This window comes from Onychostoma macrolepis, chromosome 10 (assembly GCF_012432095.1).
Source record: "Onychostoma macrolepis isolate SWU-2019 chromosome 10, ASM1243209v1, whole genome shotgun sequence".
NCBI lineage: Eukaryota > Metazoa > Chordata > Actinopteri > Cypriniformes > Cyprinidae > Onychostoma > Onychostoma macrolepis.
Window position 1 is genome coordinate 21,194,117 of NC_081164.1, and position 23,597 is coordinate 21,217,713.

The 23,597-nt window shown below is 35.5% G+C and overlaps 1 protein-coding gene across 1 annotated transcript in view; it reads right to left on the bottom strand.

The window, feature by feature from the left end:
• tcf7l1a (transcription factor 7 like 1a) overlaps positions 1-5,347 on the bottom strand; it is a 31,607-nt gene extending 26,260 nt beyond the window's left edge. The window contains exons 1-3 of the mRNA XM_058789654.1: positions 4,607-5,347; positions 4,434-4,506; positions 4,205-4,332 (exon numbers count right to left, since the gene is read on the bottom strand). Coding sequence (XP_058645637.1) covers positions 4,205-4,332; positions 4,434-4,506; positions 4,607-4,792 — 387 coding nt within the window. The 5' untranslated portion in view covers positions 4,793-5,347. The remainder of the gene's footprint in view (positions 1-4,204; positions 4,333-4,433; positions 4,507-4,606) is intronic.
• Positions 5,348-23,597: the final 18,250 nt, after the last annotated feature.

The window sequence follows — 23,597 nt, forward strand, 5'->3', positions numbered from 1 at the left end:
AAAAAAATGAAAAGAAATATCAGATTCTTTAAGGTGAAGTGTGTGATTTCTGTGCAAAAATGACTCAAAAACTGTCACAGTCTGCAGTTGGTCATTCAAACAAGCAGCCTTACCCCAAAACTCATGCCATTGGCTGAACCAATGTTGCTATGTCAGGCTGGTTGAGATGTTTAACAAACAGTCAATGTTTTTGATAGCGCCACAGTGTTTAAACTTTTCAGTAACTTACAAATGGCTACAGAAAAAGCTATCATATGTATTCGCTTTTTCTAGGACTGTATAAGCATAAGCAGCAGAAATAAATTAGAAAGTATTGCAAATGAGTTTTCAAAAATTAGAATAATAATAAAATAAAAAGCAGATGCATTAAGATACGGAGCAGTTCCACTTCATTACATTAAAAACACAAACTAATTAAAACCACTGTGTAACGATGGCATTCTTGCTATCTGTAAACACAATGCCATACGAAGATAATTGGCCAAAGAGATAAAATCCATTGCAAAAACACAGCGAATTCAGAATGATTCCATGCAGCTAGCGCAGGACGTGATATGATCAACAGGAAAGAGATCTGCGTTACGGCCTTGGGAACAGCTCCCTGCATTCCTTTATCTACTTCCTGTAGCATTTCTTCAGCCCCTGTGGTTTGCCCTTATGTACAGATTCATAAACCACTCTCCTTTCAGGAGGAACGTCTGTAAATTAAGTCTTTATTTTGCCTTGTTCAAAAAAAAAAAAAAAAATCCGTCGTCTAGAACGACGCCAAGCTTGTGTGGAAAACCAGAGGAGGAAAATAATGTTTGGCTTCACATTTCTTTCTTTAAGGAACTTTCTGGTTTTAATCTCAGTCAATAATCAGGTTACCAGAAAGGGTCTTCGGTGGAACGCGTCCAACGGCGGGAAGGTTTTTAAACGGTCACCACTTGATGAAGTAGTAACATTAAAAGGGGAAAAAGGAGAATTGGTTTATGTCTCATGCAATTCTTGGCCTCCTAACAAGACGCAGCATTCATAGAGCACACTTCTTCTACACAGCAAAAGAGACCGAAATATTTCTAAATTAATTTGGATTTGTTTAGTTTATCCTTACAGAAGAAAAAAACAAAACATAACACATTAAGTCGGGATAAAATTGTAAAGCTGTGTTTATTCGGTCATTTGTGCAAACATTCGTACACCGGTTTTCAGGTTTCCTGAACCGTCTTGCACTACAGGAATGCTGTCTTAACTTAAAGGCCTGGACAATGTCCCCTCTGTAGCTGAAGACGGGGAGGTGGGACAGGCCGGAGGGGGGTGCCTGGTTTCTCTCTCGCCATCTAACCCCACCCCGTCTCTGAGTGCTGAGTGTGTGGAAAAGGCTTGGGTTGTTGACAGGGCCGCTCTCCTGAGTACTGTTTGTTTATGTAAAATGAGGCCCTCTCGTACGCAGGACAATTCCTCTGTTTACTTTATATTGTCTCGTAGGTCTTAAAATACCATCGTAGAGGAGAGAGTTTAAAGAGTGGAAGAAAGATGGAGGGGAAGAGAATGCCAGTCAAAAAGGGACGACGTGCTCCGACAGCGCAGCTATGCGATCAAGGGCTTGCCACTTACTCGCTAGTACTACTTTGTGCAATAAGTGCACAAAGTTCATTAAAATTGCGGGTTAGCTTAGTTCAACAACAACGGAAGTGGATACACAAGTGCGAAGTGCTTTGACAACAATGCTTTTGTGTTACAATTGTGCAAATGCTCACTTTTTCTGCATTGTTGCTGTTTGTGGCACCTAAATGTTCGTTCACACCAATGACGATAACTATAAGGTTTTAATAATCATTCTAATTCTATATTATAGGAACTTATGACAACAACACAGAGGGACAATTTTTTCCCCAGTTAAAGAACGATAAAAACAATGGTAGCCAAGCAGAAGCCACCCATTAGCCAATCCGCTAACATAGCCTAGCTATCATAATAATTATTGTTCTTGTTGTAAACAGACATTAACAAATTTTGCAATGGTTGTTTTTTTTCCCAGTTGATCAGTGATAAACAACATAGCCAATCAGAATCCATCCATTAGCCAATCTGCTAATATAGTTAAAGTTATCATTCTTGGTGTGAATGGGCCTTAAACGTTGCTAGTTTTTGCAAAGTCAGCTTCACTTGCTACTGTGCTGTGCTACACTAGGATTAAGCTAGCATAAAATGTTAGCAATAGCATCTAACAAACTTTAGCAGACCAAATTAATAAACAAAACATTACAGCCACACCAACAAAACCAAGTAAGAAAACCAAACAAGATTAGCCTCACAGCGCTATCAACAATATATTGACTAATCTGCACACAAAAGCACTGGACTTTCACCCTGTTTACAATCACCAGAATATAATTAAATCAATTAAGAAGCATTATTAAATAAGGAAGTGATAATTAGCAAACAAAGAGCAATGCTGTTAAACTGATGGGGACGTTCAAAACTACAAAAGTGCTGAATTAGCATTTGCGAAAAGAGGACATTGTGGAAGACAAAACCTTAAGCAACTTCAACATGGGGTCAAAGCAAACCTTGTTAAAGCAGACTAACTCAGTTAAGAAAAAGCATCTAAAGCTCCTTTGTAACTGGAAGAGGGAAGCTAAACACTCTACAAGAAAAGCTTTGTTTTTTTCATCGTACAAACTAAAACAAAAAGACCTGAGAGAAAATAAAGCTCCCTCAAAAAATCTTAGCATAGCAGGTTGTGTTTACATTGAAAATCCAGTGCCAACAGTTACTGTAAACAATTTTCAGCTTCGGTTCAGTAACATTACATGTTTTTTTTCCCCCCTCATAGACTGAGTGGCGCTTCACAAACTTTTGTACTCCAAAACTATAGCCTACACAACCTTTCTATTGTACAATGGGAAAGACACGGTTGAATCAGTTGCCTTCGGGCTCACACACAAATACACACCAGCAAGCCAGAAGTCAGATGTTATTATCCATCTTATCTACTAGAATCACAGTCGCTCTTTGTTACAGCTGCTAAAGGTAACCTGTTTTCCTTAGTCAAACCACTCATGCGACAGCAACCATTCTCTGGCTAATGCTATTTGACGAGTTGAAAAAAACCATTGTGCTGCAAACAAGCAAAACTAATGCCACATCTAATATCCAAATGTATGACCAACAGATTTATGCATTCTCACGAGTTAGCAGCACAATGAACACAATGAACGAATGTTTATCGCCACAGTCTTGCTGAAATTTTTCCACAATGACATGTTAGCCTACGTTCGCATGCCTCATTACTTATACATTGACACAGCGGCTTTAGAAAATAACAGGCAAACACTGTGCAAAAAAACACTCCAATGGAGCTAAATGGAGGAAGACAAACATATGCAGCAATTTGCCTGCGATTCAGACACCTCGGTGGGGGCTTGCTGCTCAGGTAGCCAAACTGCCCCCCCCCCAGGTGAAGATGTCATTAAGATAATGGGCATCCAGTAGAGACCTCCGATAGGGCCGTCAAGCGGTAACTAATGATAACAATAGTCGCCTAACAGCCCTCTAATTGAAATACAGTTTCACTGATGGGGAAGAACTTATCTAGAAAATCCCTATGTAGCTCAAATGAACTCAAAGGTCTTCATGACATAAGCCATAAAAACACACAATCAAAACCAACCTTCCTGCTTTCGATATCTATGCGCCCAGTTATAAATTCAACTCTCTAACCGGGCAACATCCTATCACACAACAACAAAAGAAGACACATTCCTGACACCAAAAGCTGGATGAATCCTATCTGCCTGGGCTTGCCTCCAATTTGTCGCCTGTTATGATAATACAAAATTAATTGTGCAGACATCTCACTGCGAAAAGTCCATTTTCGTGCCATTGGAGGCAGCGAATAAAGGCTTCTTTTGTGCTCGGGTGAGCCCAAGTAAATGACTTATTGTGCAATGCATCAGAATGGCCTCCTAATACATGCATGCTCAAGACTCAACAAGTGGTAACAAACAACAGTAAACTTTTGGAACACAAAGCTTGCTTGGGTATTAACTAGTTTTTGAGGCTTAAAGGAGATCCTAAACAGAAAAAGTGTCAAACAAAGAGGAGAATATGGCGCATTGAAAGGCGACTTTTTAACGCGCGTAATGCAACAGAAAAATTTACAGCGTGCGGCGTGACGTCATGAAGGTGATAGTTGCGTTTAAAGTGAAGTGGCACGTACCGTTCTTGTGCTGGGAGATAGCGATCCGTTGGAGAGGTATGGATTCGTAATATCTGGGATCATAAGAAACGGATAACCAGCATAATGGGGTCCCTTGAAAAATCCTCCATCTTGTTGTCGTCTCAAAGCTTTAGGGGCGACAGCAAACCAATTATTTTCATTACTACGCATAAATCACTCACACAAAACACAAGGAATGCATCTCGAACGGCTTTGGGGGTTTTTTTACCTTCCGCAAAGTGTTCTCTCTGTTTCTCATAACTTTCTAGTTCTGGTCTGGGTCGGGGACGCCTGTCTGTTTGCTTGCATTTGGGAAATAAAGCATCGGTTTAGTTTCAGCGCTACTAATTAGGCGAACACTTATAATGCACTAAAATGATAGCACAAAACTGTTTTGCTTACTTCGGAGTCTGATGAGCTGCTGTTGTTCTCGGACTCGTTCACTAGAGAAGATTTCACCTCGTCCAGATCTCTCTCCGACGACACATTCTCTGATATTTTCTCCTCTTGCTCACCCTCATCTTTGAAGGAAATAAGTTCATCGTTTGCTCCCAGGTCATCGCCTCCTCCTCCGTTTAACTGAGGCATGTTGGCAATTTAAAAACCCCAAAGTCTGATTAAAACGAAACTTTCTTATCTCAGCGAGAGCTGTAATCCGAACTAACCCCAAATCTTACAAGCGCGACAGTGCCGAGGCTAGAAAAAACAAGACGTTCCTAGTTTTCCCATGATCAGAGCAGAAGCCTGTGGGTTGTGGATTGGGGTTTTCTTCCTACAAAACCACACTGAAATAAACCCCCCAAACAGTCCACGGGCATCATTTGATATCCATTCGCGAGCCTGGAATCTTCCGATAGTCCTGCAGAGAACGGAAAGTCATGCACGAAAAAAAGTTTCGCGAAACAAAGGTGAGGATACAAAGTTTCAGTCAGTGCAGTTCCTTCAGTTTCTCTTCCAAACGCTCGAACCTCTCCGTGTCAGCGTGTCAATCCCATGGTTTGATTGAAGGCGCACGAACGTCCCGACTGTGTGTTTAATATTTATAATTCGGCTCCGGTGACAGGCTCGAATGTGGATAAAGAAACATTTGTATCCCTGGATGATGGAAGTGGACTGGGGCAGAAGGAAGGAACACCCTCATCAGAACGAAGGAGGAGGAGTCTGAGATGTAAACCGACACTCTATTCACAAGACAATCCCCCTTAAAGAGACAGTCAGCACCTCTCTAGAAGAGACCTCCTGGATTCAGCTTCATTACAACAACAGCAACATACTATTACTACAACTAATCATTATGATTTTACCTACCTACCCATATCACACACACACAGACAATAGTATCTAATGTATGCATATATCTAATGAATGCATATATGCATTATGCATTCTGTCTGTCTGTCTGTCTATCTATCTATCTATCTATCTATCTATCTATCTATCTATCTATCTATCTATCTATCTATCTATCTATCTATCTATCTATCTATCTATCTATCTATCTAGCTACGCAACATGCATTTTTATCTATCTATCTACTGAACATGCATTTTTTAATCTATCTATCTATCTACATAACATGCATTTTTTGTCTGTCTAGCTATCTATCAAGACTCATTAATAATTAAGTAATTATTAAATAAATAAATAATTAACAAATCAATTGTTTAAATTGACATTATTTTATAATATTTGTAATCAGCAGATGATCTCAGATGTAATCTGATTATAAAAATCCACTGTTCAGTGGAACTCAAAGGCCACCTCAGCCCACGTCTTGTTTTGTGATGGTAGACTACAATACGGGACATTTTCCATGTTGGTGGATAAATAGGGAAGGAGGTGGTTGTTGAAAATACACAACACAGCTTCTTATAGAAACATAGTTTTACAATGCTTGATCTGATTTGCAACTGGTTGAACTACTTGTTGGTTGTATATACTTCAGTGGCTTTCAAACTTAAAAAAGTGATTCTTTTAAACCTTTACTTTAAACCGAGGGGGTCTCAGTCCAGGCCCACCTGTGGATTCTATCTCCCACAGGTGGCTTAAGACTATATTGTGAGCCAAACGACTCTTTATCTGAACACACAATCCACAATCTTTGCAGGTTTGTCTCCTATTGAACTCCATTAAGCCTCTAGTTTTCACTCTTGTGTGGTTTTCTGTATCCTCCTGCGTTCACTGGCTCCAGCGCTGCTCTCCAGGGGCCACCGGTGAGAGCAGCTCAAATACTCCGGACTGTGTCCATGTTTGTTTTTTCCATCAGCACGGATGGCCTTTTACATGTAGTGCATGGCCAAGTCAGCCGTCCATAAATCATTCAGCGGCAGTCCGATTGAAATGAATATGAAAGTACTGGGAGAGTCGGATTCAGTTTGTCAGGTGGAGAGAGAGAGAAACCAAGAGAATGAATAATTCAAATGCTGATATATTAAATCATATGAGCAATGAATTATTGACATGTTGACTTTGTGGTTATCAGCGACATGGGAATTTCACTCTCAGATTTCCTCTCTGTTGGCCAAGGATAAATAACACATCTTCAGGACCATCTCTGCATCCAACCAAAAAATTTGAATAGATTTGAAAGCAAATAAATAAAACGAGAGGGCTTAATCAAATCGAGCACGTGGAACAGGTGCGTGTTAAACAGTTTTGTGATTCTTGAATGACTGGCACAACTCCAGAATATAATATACCGGCTACCAAATATGCACACCGGGAAAAAAAAAAAATAATAATGTGGTGAAAGATTTACATGCTGGTAATAGTAGTAGTAAAATGCTATAATCCCCATATGATAAATACATTTACTTAAAAGGTAATTTAAGATTTAATATGAATGTCTTAGCCCAATATTTTTTAAAATATACATAAAGTGACCCCAAAATACACTGCTAATATAGATTTTAAAATATATTTACATAAACATATTTTCAATAAGTTTTACTTATTTACATTTCCTCATTGTTATATATATTTTCTCAATCTAAATGTATTTATATTGTCCAAAACTTATTTTAAACTACATTTTACATTTACTCAAAATTTGATACATTTATCTTCCATTTTAGGTTCAAATCTTTACTTATATTTCCTTATTTATATTTATATCTAAATATATACCAATTTATTTTCCATTATTTTCTATATAATTTTCTTTTTAAATATATTTGGTTCAGACATATTGCTATATTTCTGTATATATTTAAAGTAGATTTGAAAATAAACAAAAAGGAAAAAGAAATGTGTTATTCACCAATTGATGGATATATATGTTCAAATGCATATGCTGTATATATATATATATAAATAAATAAATACACACACATACACACAAATAAAGTTTTAGTTACTTATATTTCCTTATTTATACATCTAAATATATTTCAATTGTCTTAAGACTGAAATTGCTAGTAAATTTCACTAGCACAGACTTGAAATTTTGATATAGAAAGAGTGAAATATTTTTTTTTTTGGTAAAGCATACTCTTTTTTTATTTTTATTTTTTTACAGTGCATTTGCATGCATTTGTCATCTCAGTTTGCTCTATTTCAAATACACTGGTGCTGATCTCATCTGGAAATATCCTACACAATGAACATCCTTCCACCAATGACTCCGATATTCTCCGGACAATACGCTGGCGTGTCGTTCAGTAAGCTTTAAAGGCAATGTGGTAATATCAATTACGTTTGATGATCAAAGATGAGTGCGTTAGTGCAAAGCAAAGAAGCACTTCATTTCAAGATCAAATATGTTCCTCATTTCAATCAGGGTCACATCTCTTTTTCGAGAGAAGCTGGACTCCCCCCGATACAGCGCCACCACGGCACCATCACTTTCATCATCTCAGGCTTGAAAGAGAAATACTCAGCCGCTGCACACTCAGGGTTAACCGTGGACGTCTTTTCACTACATCAAAGAGCAGGGGAAGGAGAAGTGCATCTCCTTGATGAAGCCACATCTTCTCTCTTCTCTGAAAGTAGCAAAAAAATAACAACTTGCCATTAATGCATCCGTCCTCTAAGAAGATGGGCCGGGTGAAGATTTCCCTCCTCTAATCATGAGAACTAAAGGGAAATCTGCCTCGTGCGCATGAATATTGCATTACCTGCCATTTCTTCTCTCTCTCATCCTACCCTACTTTTTTGTGCCACAAAATTCGGTTGCTTTCATGTTTTAACACCTTATTTCTGTCCTTTTGTTGTGTAATCAAAGCAAAATGAGAAGTGATGAGCCGAATCAACGCTGTATTACACTAAATCAACCAAAGACGTGAGACGATTCTCGGTTTCGTAGGGCTGGCAAAAATTCGTTTCCCACCACCAAACTGTTGACTGTTATATTCTGAATAATCCAAGAGAAAAATGAGGAACTAGTTCCTATTTTAAGACAATCTGAAACAAAGCTTTCCCTCATTCTGCACATGTGAGAGGTCAATCCTGGGTTCACCGCTGGCTTCTTCTGCTTTCATCTTCTGTGACCCGTCCTGAGAATGACATTCGCAGACAATTCATCATCAACTTTTGCAGTTTCATCTGAACTGTCACATGATGTACAGTTTTAACATTATTAGTGGTCTTTGGTAAGAGAAGCGTAACTATTCATTTGCTCACGTTAAGGGTTAGTGATCTGAACAAACCTCTAACCCTAAGTTTCCCATGAAAAAAAATATATGCGTGTATTTGTATATATATATATATATATATATATTAGCTATACATAACTTATTTTGCTTGTTTTAATAATATAAATTACTTTAATAACTTCAATTATAACTTATATTTATATATATTTATATGTGCGTGTGTATTTCTTTGTTGATGATGTTTTTACATTTACTCACAATGTAAATTCCTTCCCCAGATATATATATACATATTTCAATCATTTTTAGTTTATATTTCCACTTCTTTATATATATACATTTCAGTCTAAATATATTTATGTCCAAAACATATTTTTAAAACTACATTTTGCATTTACTCAAAATGTATTTTAAGATTTTAAAATGTATTTTCTTGCTCCAAATATATATTGTATAATAAATTTTTATATAATGTATAAAATACATTTCTTTAATAGATTTTAAAAGATTTTAAAATATATTTACATATTTTACTACTTTAAGATTAAAAATTTATTTTTTTGCGCGTCCATTTATTTTGGTATTTTAAGTTTTTTTTGTGTGCATATTTAGCATATATTTGATCCATAAAAATGATAAATATTCAGTATATGCATAACACATTGTACGTACAAGAAAAGTGACTTTTGACTTGGCTGTTTTCATATGGATCACATTGGAGTTTTGTTTTTCTGCTGTTTATGGCCATTGATTTCTGCTATTGAAAGTACATATTCTATAGATCACGTAGAGGTATTGTGTACCCATTAACCAGCCATCATTACCACCAATGAGAGCTGTTTGTCACTTAGGACATGTCCCGTCATGCAAAATCCATGCAAGTAATTGTAAGACAGCAGAAAAAAAGATGCAAATGCTCTGGGCGTGAGCTAAAGCCTTCGCACACGTGTTGAACCTCCCTTTTGACACAATTACCTCCACTTTCTAAGCAGGCCTCCAGACTCTGGGCCAATGTATAATTAACACAATAAAACTTTCAACAGCACGTGGGAACAGGCACATTTTTATACGAGCCATAAATAATAGAGTGCAGTTTCACCTGGACAGGATGTAAAATCCAAAGCTAGGATGCAAAAGGGAATTATATTCACACCATCTGTGGATGCCACAGCAAAATATTTTACGGTTACGACACTTTCTCGCTTTGAAAAGAAGATGTGGGTGTTTTGCGTAATCATAGAGTATTTAGGTAACACTATTTTGAGATATTTAGAGGCTGTGAATGGCACCCCAGGCCTGACAACATTACTTGCAAAAGAATGGACGTGGCGTTTTCTAAGAAACTTCTGCCAGCCAATAGATTGTAGGTTAGTTAAAATCATTAGTCCCGTTCACAACCCATCCATTTTACTTTCATAACAGGACATATTTCCAAATAAAACAGCATATTCATTAGGTAAAAATATAGGGCGGTAATTTACTTCTTTTGTTGTAAATCATTTATATTTAAAAACATTTTTTATTTTTTATAATATATTTATTACAGAAGCACAGAGTCATTAAAAACTCAGTAACAAGTGTTTATATGCATACTGTATGTGTGTGTGCAGTATTAAAATAATTAAAAATAATGTTTAATTATTCATAATTTTAAATACATTGTTAATATAAATTATATGTATACTATATATATATATATATATATATATATATATATATTGTATATAATATTGAAAGATATTTTGTATGTTTAATTGATATATTTAATGACCCTTTATTGTGTTTTTAAATACTTATCAAGTTTTTAATGTCTCTTTATTGTGCTTCTGTAATAAATATCTAAGTTTGATGGTTGATTTTCCCTCTTACTTCTGACCTATAGGAAACACTTTACAGAAAATCATGCTAAAAAAGAAACAGATTTTCTGAATCTGTGGATTAAAGTTCAAAGGCGCAGCTGAATTTTACAATGGCCCAGTTCTCATGTGGTCTACTTTGAATTGGATTAAAATGTTTTAGGAATGCTAAGCCTTATTAAAACAATTAGTCTTGATATCAGATTGATTTACACTTCAGTGCTCTTTACTAAACCCATGTACCACGTGGTGCTTTTTTAACTTCACTGTGCCCAATGTCATAGATATCCATAAAAACTCATCTCCATGCTAGTCTCATGCTGGTCTAGGTGGTGAATCATCATAACCAAAATGTACTATTCAACCAGTATGATTTTAATGATGAAGCTGGTTGGCCAAATGCTGATTAAACTAGTTAAGTATAATGATGTGAAGAGTATTAGTCAGCAGTTAAAGTGCACTGCAATGGCTTCATTTTAATCTGCTTGGACAAAGGTGGGTAAAGTCCAAATTGGTTGTTAAAAGTAGATTAAAACCTTTCTGTTTAGAGGAACTAGGTTAGCATAAACCCTCATACACTCCTGTTCCGGCAGAACAATTCACAATACAAGGACAATGTGCAAATATGTATTATATTTGAATTACATATTTAAATAAATTAATTTAATAAATGATCTACATGAATATATTATATAATATTATATTAATATGTAAATACTAAATTAAATGTAAAATTTTAATTACATATGTATATATATATATATATATATAATTTAAATGTACAATATAATTGAATATTTTGAATAATATATTTGAATAATACACATTTTAAGGAATCCTTTAAACTCTACTGAAAATACTACACACACACACACACACACACACACACATACACATATATTCCATTTTCAGAACAATCAGAATATGATTAAATCTATTTAATTACGTTTTAATTTCTTTACATATTTTAAATAGAATTTCAATGTAAATTAAATTTTAATATTCATTATTTTAATATTGTAATTTATATAATTTATATGTCCAGTATAACAATTTGAAACAAACTTGAGTTATATTAAAATGTATTTAAATTCTAGTCTCTCTCTTTATATATATATATAATTGGAGAGAATTGTAAATATAAACAACAAAATTGAACATTTTTGAGACTATCAAGTTTCCCCCTTTTCTCATAATAATGCTTAATTCCACAAATTTTACTCTCCCCATTAACATCACTAAAGTCATTCAAAAATATATTTGCATAATACGTTTTGGTTCACACACTCCGCCCTCAATTACACACAGTTCTGTGCACAGCAGAAGTATGTGCAACCAGCTGGTGGAAACTCGAACCCACACTCAGTTATCTCCACTGGCATCTGCACTACTTCCTCTAGCCACACTCGGCCGGGGAAGAATTCACCCTTTGTCCTCACCGATGTGGGCCTCACAAGAATCCAGCGTCTCGAGTGGTAGACATCCTCATTAAAGATCCTGAGATGGATGTCATGTTGTGGCTTGGAGACTTTCCTCATCTGGGCCGTAGACAGAAACATTCTCCAACGAAGGGAGAAGCGCTGTAGGTGCCCGGTTTGCCTTAAACGTCCATTACCATGATGATATGGCTGCGTTCAACCGATGGTGTTCTGATTAAATCTGTTTTACATAATTGTTAGGACAAAACTAGATAAGACTGCATTAAAAACCCTGGTTATTTTGGCTATTCCTGGATTATTTTCATGTGCTAGCTCGTAAAAAGCACAAAAATAAAAATGCAATACAATCTACTACACTAAACATCCATGAAAAGCCCCCTCCTGTTCACACCGCAGCACATTTCTGGGCACGGAGGAGACATGAACATTATTTCAGCTTTTCTGTACAGGCACTAGTAAAAACTCTAATGAGACGGAGCCAGTCAGCACAATGTGACTTCCATCGTTCTGTTTTATTTCTAGCTGTTAAAACATTAGGGCGTTGCACACATAAAAATGAGACATAAATTTGAAATACTCTTCTCTGGTTGAAACAAAACGACAGTTGTTGTCGTGAAAGGAACATTATGCATTTCACAAATGAATGAGATCTCCTTGATATCTTGGGTTCTTCACAGAATTTCTTTTCATATTTATTTCTTTATTTATTAATGAATAAACTGCCAGTTAATGCACTGTTTAGTTAGTTGTGTGTGTTTGATTCAATACATGCTTCCGGCTCATTCGTTTGGGAATCATACTAAACTGGTTGCACTGTCTGTTTTTGATTCAGTAAACAGAACTGATGATTCAATAGAGTCACCTGACAACTCCAGTTTTACTTTATGTTTTTCATTCACTGAAAAGAACCGGCTCATGAGAGTCATTCATTCAGGAATCGAGCTACACTTGTTACACTGTGTGTTTTTGATTCAGTAAAAAGAACCATTCATTAGAGTCATTTCTTTGCGAATCTGGACATGTTTCGCGCTGTAGATTCAGTGGTGGTGTTGAATAAGTATTGCAGGAATCAATGTCAGAGTGTTTTATCATCTTACAATGCACATTTGAGAATCATTAACCAATGGAACCAATTCTAAAAAAGACTCATGAATTATATAAGAGCAACCACCATGCATAATGTAAGAAGACAACAATGCTTGATTTATTATGTTGAGTACTTGGGAATTCGTAACATATTTCTTGATATAAATTGTCCTAAAGCTCTCAAATGCTTGTCAGATTAGAACAGATGACATTTTGCAATCCCAACAGCAGATTAATATATGCACCAGTACACCAGAGCAGATCTGATTGGTTATCATAGCATATGCCCCGCTGGGAAAATTATGTTATCTACCATGAGATGCATTTCTAGACAGATTGGCACCATGCAACCGATACTTGACATTCAAATAATGCTCTTCATGTTGCCACAACATTACACAAATATTGCAAAAGCACCACATGTGGAGTCCTTATGCCTGACAAATTCAGAGCATTGATCTTAATAATAGCTGCTAACAGATCGCCCTACTCAGGACCGGGCCGAGAATCATTAACTACACCTGATCAAGTGTGTTTGCAGACGCAGACACGCTTTTCCTGTTCAAGAGACAACAGTGCTGATATATCTGATTGCTTATCACACACTTAGTTGAGTAACATCTAATCAAGGGTATGGGTCTGTGTTTTTAGGAACCATTAAAGTATGCAAGTCATGCAAACAGTCTGTGTCATATTATTGTGGATATTTCTGTACTGTTAAGAACACAGCTAATGCAGCTGCAGTTTGGCGCTTTTACACAAACCCACAGCTGCCTAGAAACATTGTGAGAAGAGAATGTTAATCCTTCAGGGTATTTTTTCCTCACAATCTTTCTGCAGCCTATGAGAAGATGGAATAACATGCAGTGATTAATTCGTACAACGTGATAATGTCCATTTTCCTGGTTTGGCCAAGAGATTTTTATATTCTGGGTTGTTTTCCAGTATCTGAGGGACAGGAATAGCATGCACGATACACTTTGTGACATTGTTCTGCAGACTTTTTCCCACACATTTTAGTGGACTGCAAAATGCTGTGCACTGAAATGATTCACCCAACATAATTGAACACTATCAAGTCTAGCCCTTTTCTCATCATGCTCAAAAGCATAAAAATAATACTTTATTTTGAATATTTTTACTTTCCCCATGCAAAGTATGCTGGGAATTGCAGTTTCAGTTATGTCAACATCATAAATCATTTTCAAGTGCTTGACTGGTTCACATTCACCCAACATAGTAACACATATAGTTACACTACTTATTACATTCTAAATAGGGTAACTTGTAATCTGTAACCTATTACATTTCCAGAGTAACCTTCTCAACACTGATTACAAATAAAATGACTGAGTAAATCAGACAGTCTGTATTTTCTGATTTTTTCAATGCGGAATGAAATTAAAGCACCTAGCTTGACAAGTGCCATTTCCTAATTCTTACTTATGTGTAAGCCACAGAACTCCAATTTAAACATGGTAAAATGTGTTAAATAGAGCTTAGAGTATAGTTACATCACTGGCTAATAACATTAGCACATTTGATTAAACAGTTAAAGTCAGCATAAAATTAAAGTTCACCCACTATTTTCTATATACATTTTGAAGACCTTATTATGAACAATTAATCCATGCAATGCTTGTTTTTAATGTGTTTTTTAAACATGTTTGATCAAAATGAAATCAAACCAGATTTCATCAATAATTTCGTCTGCTTAAACCCCGCCCCTGGAAGCTTGTGTTCACCTGCCTCCACTGTTGTGTGCCACGCCCACATCTCAACATCCAATCACTGATCATTACACAGAACCAAGTCTTAATACTGAACTAAAATATCTGTCGCTACATTTGTTTTGTCACAACTTCAATATACAAACACGCAAGGGGGCAGAAAATAAGTCGAACTTTATGAATTATGTCCATTTGAATACTGTGGAAATCTTTCTTCTGGCTTTCTAATATATTTTGTCCGTGAGGTTCAGTAATGTTGAGTTTCAAGAGCCCCCAATGAGCATTTACAGATCAGATAAAGCTGCAACACAGAATCCCATAATCAACGCTAAATCTTTGCATTTTTGCTACAGGCATCATGCAGTTTGGCAGCGATGATTAATTGTTTTCTACAGCGTCTGTTGTGCTAATTTCTCGGCGGTCGTATATCTTGAGCACCAAAGTGTCAGATCCGTGTGAGTTTTAGGCACTGGAAGAGTACAGGCATATGGAAATTTTGACAAAACTCACATCTGGAATGTTACATTGAGTAATTCGCTCGCTGTCACAAAAAGTGCATCCAAATAGGGAGGATAACCACATACCAAAACAGGCAGTGACATTAACCTAGACTCGAAGCCAACTGCTAAAGACAAAGATTGATGGAACATTTTGAAGCTATTAAAATCTTTGCGGTTTCACTCGTTGATGACTAAAAACAGAAGGAAGCTTGGGCAAAAAAATTAGGTTCCTTAAAACAAATATAAGAGAAAGCCTTTATCGTAGACTCATTCATGATCCACGAAAAGGAAGGTGCTAATTACGGCAGGCACCGATTGCGATAACAATCTCTAAATCTGAGTAAGGAAGGGTGTAGAGCAAAGAGCGACTTATTTGTTGACATGACATGGCTGCAATTAGGTTGAATAATTAGCTCGGCACAGCCCAGTTTTCAATAGCTTTAATATATGTGACCATTAAACTAAAATTAGCCATTTTATGTAGCCTGTACGCAGCTGATCTTGACTAATGACTGTTCATTGACTAATAAATTATTTTAAGATCAGCCTACGCGGTGACGCCATTACAATATCTTTCGTAGTTTCTATACTGCACACATTTTTAGAGCTGATTTCAGGAAATGAAAACTTAACTGAGATATAGGAGATACGAGTGTAAAGCCATAACATTTTGCTTTAGGCATACAATTAACACATTACAGAGTTACACATTGTAAGAGTCACAGCTAGAGTTTATGTTCAGCATAACTGTGATCAAATCTGCTTTATTACATCTTTAAAGATCTTTACAATCAGCACAACTAAATTGTGTTGTAAGAAGTAACTGATTACATGAACACATAATCAGATTCTAAGAGTTAGATTAAATTACATTTTAAAACGCTCATAAACAGATTAGTTACTTTTTATGGATTACTTGTAATCTGTAATTGGTAACAGGCAACAATTTGTAAATCTACCCAGCCAGCACTGGTTGTAAGATAATAAAAACCTTATTGTACACACCTAAAATGCATATTAAAGCACAGGTTATTCCTTTCTAACTCAAAACGATCTGAATTTAGTGAAACTTTGGACCTGTTTGTCTTCATCTCCCAATTGTGACCTCTCACCCGTGCTCTGTGCATGTAACTCCAAGAGGCTATTAACCTTTAACCCCACGCCGTGGTGAAAGCTCTCAGTCCCAGCGTGCAGCGGCTGCTGAGTGCCCATTGTATATAAATACAAACCCTCTGTTTCCCAGTTTATCCCAGCGGAGGTCATAGTCATATCCCTTCCTCTCCATTTGCTGACCTTACGTTCCAATGGGCTAAACTTGTGGCACTAGCAGAAAGACGACTCAAACAAACTTCACTGCTGTGTTTGGCTTATAATGATTGTCTGTGCATTTTGATACAGAGAGTAAAATGAATCAGCAAAATGGAATATATACGTTATCCACCTGCCACAAATGTAAATATATTATTTACAAACATTTTTTTTAAAGTGATTGGACTGGATGGTTCTTGCTGGCCATTCCTGTAGCTGTAATTATATCTAAACATGTAACCAAATCTATTCTAATTAATCTGAAACTAGTCACTAACTTTCTCCAAGACAGACTCCAACGGACATATTTTATTCTATTAGCATCTCTGCAGTTGACATGCAAGCTTTAGTAACTGATGGCAGGCAAATATTAATACGGTAATAATAAATGGCATCTATCAAGCCAAATATTTACAGGCATCAGTTTCCAGAACGATATTTATGAGTCTGTTAGTGTAAAAGCCAGTGTCTGTGCGATGACCACCCACCCCTCACAAACAGGAAGTGAAAACCGGATTGGAATTATGTGGACTGTAGCAGTTGGTCGGGACGCCTGAGTTTGGAGGAGGATGGGGCCGTGGGGCCCCTCAAGCTCCGTGGACTCTTTGTGTGTGTATTCAGCTCTTCCATTGGGCCTTCAGATCGGCAATAAACAAGGAAAACCTAAACCGTTCACAAAGCTTTTCATTTGTCCAGGACTTTTGGGATGCGAGATTGAATCACACAATTAGATTATGAATTGGATGATCTCATGCAATCAGTGCTGGGTAGTAACTGATTACGTGTAATCGGGATTATGTAATCAGATTCCAAACATTATGTACTCGTAATTAGATTCAATTACATTTTATATTGGTCATAATCAGACTACAGTTACTTTTTATGGATTACATGATTACATATTATTCATAATTTATTGATTGTTTTAAAAATGTTCATTTCTAAAAATACTACTGTGTGTCATACCATTTAGCTTTGAAAACTTTGGATGTGTCCAAATGTCACTGCCGCTTTCATATTAATTAATGTTGGTTCATGTAAACTTTTTGTCAGCAAAAAAAATGTTTAGTCTGCCATTGAATATTTTGAAGACATGCATGCAAACAAATTAAATATTTCTATTTTTAGTGTTATATTTTGTTTTTATTTTAAAATAATTTATATATATATATATATATATATATATATATATATATATATATATATGTGTGTGTGTGTTTGTGTGTGTGTGTATTATTGAATTAATTATTAGCTTTTTATCAACTCACTGCCATTTTTTTTATTAACCCTAGTTTGGGAGACCCTGGAGTAATGTAATGTTTATTGCATTTCATGATGTTGATATCAAAGAATGAAATATATTTTATTCTTTCTGCTTTCTTATATCAATGTAGTATATTTAATGGTAAGTTTAAAACAGGTTAGGTCATAAGTAATCTAAAAGTAATCTAAAAAATATTCAGAATACATGACCTAAAATGAGTAACCTCCCATTTTCATCATGTAATCTGTAATCAGTAACAGACCACAGTTTGTAAGTAATCTAGACTGATACCCTGAAGTAAATCCCCATCGTTGTGTCTCGTTTTTGTCTGTCAGCGGTCAGCGGGCTAATGTGATGAGACAAGCATATAGCGCAAAGACATTCTATCTCCCATTATAACTCTCGCTGTTTCACTCCAGCCTCGCCGTATATCAGTCCAAAAGGAAATCCCTCTTTTGTTCCTCAAGGAAACCGAGAGAAGGGGTGAGGCGGAAGGATGTGTCACAGTATTTCAAACAGCTGGAGAGCGCCTGCCGAAGCTGCTGTGTGATAAACCTGTTTGGATAGCGCCGGCCACTTGTTGTGTCAGATCTCCTGAAGAGAGCCACAGATCAAGTGGGTTCCTCACGATGTCGTAAAGGAACAAATGCTCTCCAGAAACACTGTAGAGTGGATTTAACCCACTAAACAGGCTTGTCTAATGGAAGTGTGGGATCTGACTTTGATTTCTGTTTGAACCAGAGGCTAATGATTAAGGGAACGGAGGAGTCCTGGTGAGCTGGATGCTGTTTGGACTGACTAATGGATGGGAGGGGAAGGGTTCAGACTAATTGCCACCATGTTGAGCTCCCCGGGGAATCAATGGGTCAGTCCAACAATGGACAAGAGGTCTGACCACCAGCACACTTCAGGCTTGATTTGATTTATCCCCACATTAGATTATGCCCTCTGAGACCAGGAAAAAATGTCCCTCTGGACAATAATCACTAACCAGAACCACATTACACTACAATTATGAGTCAGACCTTTTCTTTTCAAAGTCTGAAATATCACTGCATCGTTACCTTTTACAATGTAAAGAATCTGAAGTAAATATTAATACTATTTGTTGAATGTAATTGAATTTTATATTTGACGTAATCCTCAATTATCAATAAAATTCATTCAAAATGATTAATCATTATAGTAGATAATAAGGTCAATATTATTGTAAAACATCTAGTGAATATTAAGAGGAAGATGTCTGATCACTGTAAAATAAATATATATATATATATATATATATATATATTCTATATAGCATTATTCTATTATATATATATATGTATGTATGTATGTGTATATATATATATATATATATATATATATATATATATATATATATATATATATATATATATTAAATTAAATCTACCTAAAAAAATAAAAAAAGAGAAAAATCCTGTACTTTAAAATATACTGATATATATACCATAATAAACACATAACATATAACAGAGCATGGGTTTTATTTATAAAATGTAAAGAAAGAAAAAATCGAAAGCCTAATTTAGTATTATTAAATGGCATATTATAATATTAATAAAATATTATATATTTTTCTGATTATTTATTTAAAATATAAAATATAAATTTTATTAAATTATATATTATATATTATAAATGCACAAAGTTTGTTTGACAGAAAATTAGACATGGTATTGTTAAATTTAATAATAATCATAATAATATTTTACTTCATTTATGATTAGCTAACCAACTTACTGTAGTACTTTTCCATTATTTTCCATTAAAATGACAATTTTAACATTTATCAGAGCCATTTTTGCAGGATACCTCAAAATAAACAGACCTCTATGACATGTGAGCAGCAGAGGTGTTATCTGAGGTGTTTGGCTTTACCGTGCCATCGGTTTGCTTCTGTTTTGGGCAGCCTAGTGTGGAGAGGAAATGAGGTACTATTAGGACACAAACTCTGACCATAAAAAGCAGTCACTCTGTCAAAAACAAGCCTCTTCTCAGCACCCCAAATAAACCATTAAACGCTGTAGGGGCTGTGCTAACCACAGTCAAAGCAAACAATGTCGTTTAGACCACCGCAACCCACAGGTTGTAAAAGTCCCCTATGAAAAGTGTCAAAGTGAATCGTGGTAAAGTTTACACCTCAGGAGTGCACATCAAAACTGATACAGTCACAGCTAATGGCTGACCTGACTGACCTCTGAGTCTGTATGATTACAGACAAATCATAAGGAGCTCGACAATAAATCTGCTAGTGGAACCAAAACTACTAAGTGTTATATTCATAATGCATTCTCTGAAAATAAGTCTTAATATTCAGTTTTGCCTTGAGAATGATTTAGTAAAATTTAAATCACTATAAATTAAAGGCAGTACAACAAATTCTATCATAATATATACAAAGTTTACAATTTAAATCATTTGACATTTTTTTCACATTTAATAATGAGAATGAGTTTTATTTATTTTTATTTTGTTGTTGTTTTTGCATTGGAAAAATGAGAAATGGGCTTAATTGTCATGAAAATAATGTCAAAGTCTAGTCTCTTTCTGCAATATTTTATTTCCTGTTTGTTTGGTGTTTATTTTAGAGTGAAAAATTTATTAAAATACATATATATATTTTACATGTATATAATACATTTTACAAATAAGATGATTTTAGCCTTAATAAATGATCTAACAAATATATGCATGTGTTGTTAAATGCAATATAGATTTTCACCATAAATAAAAAAACTAATATTTTAATAGCATTTTTAGCATTTTACAGTACTGCCTTATATATTTACATATATTTACACACACTGTATAGAGTACATTAACCAACTCACTTAAATTAAATTGAACATAACTTAAAGCAAGTACAACAAATACTATCATAATATATAAATACTTACCAATTTAAATTATGTAACATTATTTTTCAAATGTTTTTATTTTTCAAATTTTTTATTTTTTAATAAATTACTTTTGCATTACAACAATGAAATAAAAGTGAAAGTGACGTGACCATACTCGGAATTGGTGCTCTGCATGTAACCCATCCTAAGTGCACACACACAGCAGTGAACACACACACACACCGTGAACACACACCCAGAGCAGTGGGCAACCATTTATGTTGCAGTGCCCGAGGAGCAGTTGGGGGTTCGACTTTACATTCATTTCCATTAAAATGACAAACAATTATATTATTTGTCTATCAGAAATAGGGGTAAATGTGCTTAACTGTCATGAAAATAATGTCACATTATGCTAAAATAATGTCAACATCTTAACAGTCCTAAAACAGGATTTAGTTTCTTCATGCTAAATATAATATCTGATTTAGCAAGTACATGCATGTCTTGTTAAATACAGTTTAGATTTTCACCATGAATCAAAAAAATTATAGCATTTTACAGTGCTGTCTTGTTAAAGATAATTAACCAACTCACTAAAATTAAAATTAAAATAATATAACTTAAAGGCAACAGATACTATCATAATATATAAAACTTTACATTTTCAATGTGACATTTGTTTCACATTTTTACTAATGACAAATTATTGAAATGTAACAAAAATAGGTAAGTCTCTTTATGCTAATTATAATAAATTATTTATAACATAAAAATGTATTTTTAAGCATTTTTAGCATTATAAATGGCTGTTTTGTTAAAGGTAATATATTTAATTGCGTGTATATAGTGAATTAACCAACTCACTGACACATTTTTACATTCATTTCCATTAAAATGACAAACAATTATATTATTTGTCCATCAGAAATGGCCACGTGTGCACGATCAATTATAATGATGGCGAGGCTACGTGCTCCATGCAAACGCATGCTATGCACTTGAGTCCAAATGAATTTATGTTCAGGAAGCAGCGTGAACTCCAGATGAGGTGCTACATGCCACATTATCAATAACTCACTCTGAAGCCGTCTCACTGTTTCCTTCTGAATGGTTTACATTTTTCTCAGATGACCAGCTCACGGCCGAGGTAATTAGAGCAGACCAGCTGTATTGTGCTGTGAAGCGCTAGCAGCTGTCCCAGAGCAATGGACACTCATTACCGCCGGCCTTCGTCATCTGTCAAAATGCAATATTGCGAGAGGCTTTACTGGCATGATAAACAAAGGTTTAATAAACATTACATGGCCACAATGTACACAATAAAGCGGCTCTCTCGCTGTGTTTGGGCTGCACGTGCAGGCGGGACGGGGATCTGGCACCATCCGGCTCAGGGCCAGCATGCTGCGCTCCGGCCTGTGAATAAGTGTGCGCATTGCTCATTCAAGCCTGACAGCAAGGGGTCTGGAACCCGCCGGGCCGCTCGGCTGAAGGGAAGGTGTGAGAAAGAATGTTAATGGCTCTTAATTAAGGATGGCTCTGATAAGGAGGTTCGGTGAGCTTGGGGGTTTGATTAGCGGCCCTGGAGAGATGTTTGCACCTGAGGAGCATTTCATCGATTGGCCTGGCAGGGGGGACTCACTAGCTTGCCATTCATTTACTAACATGATGTGTATCAAATCAGATGCTAATGGGACTGTGTGTGTGTGTGTGTGTGTGTGTGTGCGAGTCCGTGGGAGAAGTAAGCAGCGAGAGGGGGTGGGCGATTATTTATTCTAAACGTTTGAGTGGGAAACAGGCACAAACAATCACACGTTAAACAAAAAAAGCCCCCAGGCCATGAGGGTGTTGTAGGCGTACAGCGACCTGCCGGTGAAAATTCAAACTAAAAGTCCCAAAAGAGCCAGTCTGACATCATGCAAGACTCGAAGTGGGAAAAATGTGTCAAAGTTATTTGAAAAACCTTTTAAAAGTTCAATTAAGCTTCTTTCTCAGTTGTATGTTATACGATCCACCAGTTGACTGCTAATGTTGACTCACAGTCTTAAACCAGTCTGGAGGAAATGGACCGCAAAGCTGTGTTTGCACAGTAGATAATGCAAGTCCTAATTTAGAAAATCCAAAAAAAGGGTTATAAGGGCAAAACACGTCTTGACAGGAGGAGCAATTTTTAAGAAAATCTAATCAAAACAGTAGAATTTACTTAAAAAAACAAAATTTGATTCAGTAGCATTCAATAGCCTATTTTTCTAATTTTATACTAGTTTCCTATACTTATTTTTCTTTTCATTTTGAGGTAAAAGTGTGGTGATACAGGCCCCCTAAATATATTGTATGTTTAGGGGCGCCAATATAATTATATAATAGTTGCATTTTATTAAAACAAACAAAAAGTTAGATTGATATAATTTACAAAAGTATATATTTTGTAAGAAATTGTAAAAATAAATAAAAATAATAATAATAATAATTTCATGTATAAACAAAAAAGAAAGAAATATTATTAAAATATTATATATAAAATATTTATATATGTATAGAGAGAGAGAGAGAGAGAGAGAGAGAGAAAAGAAAGAATGAAAAGAAATTATCACTATTAATTACAAAAAGAAACAACAAGTAACACATTCAGTTAAATGTGAAATTTAGTAGAAAGTAGAAATATTATTTTCTTGTAAAATGTACTCCAATGCATACTTTATTTGCTACTTTTTAAAAAATCCACATGATTGTGTATATATTTTTAATACAGCA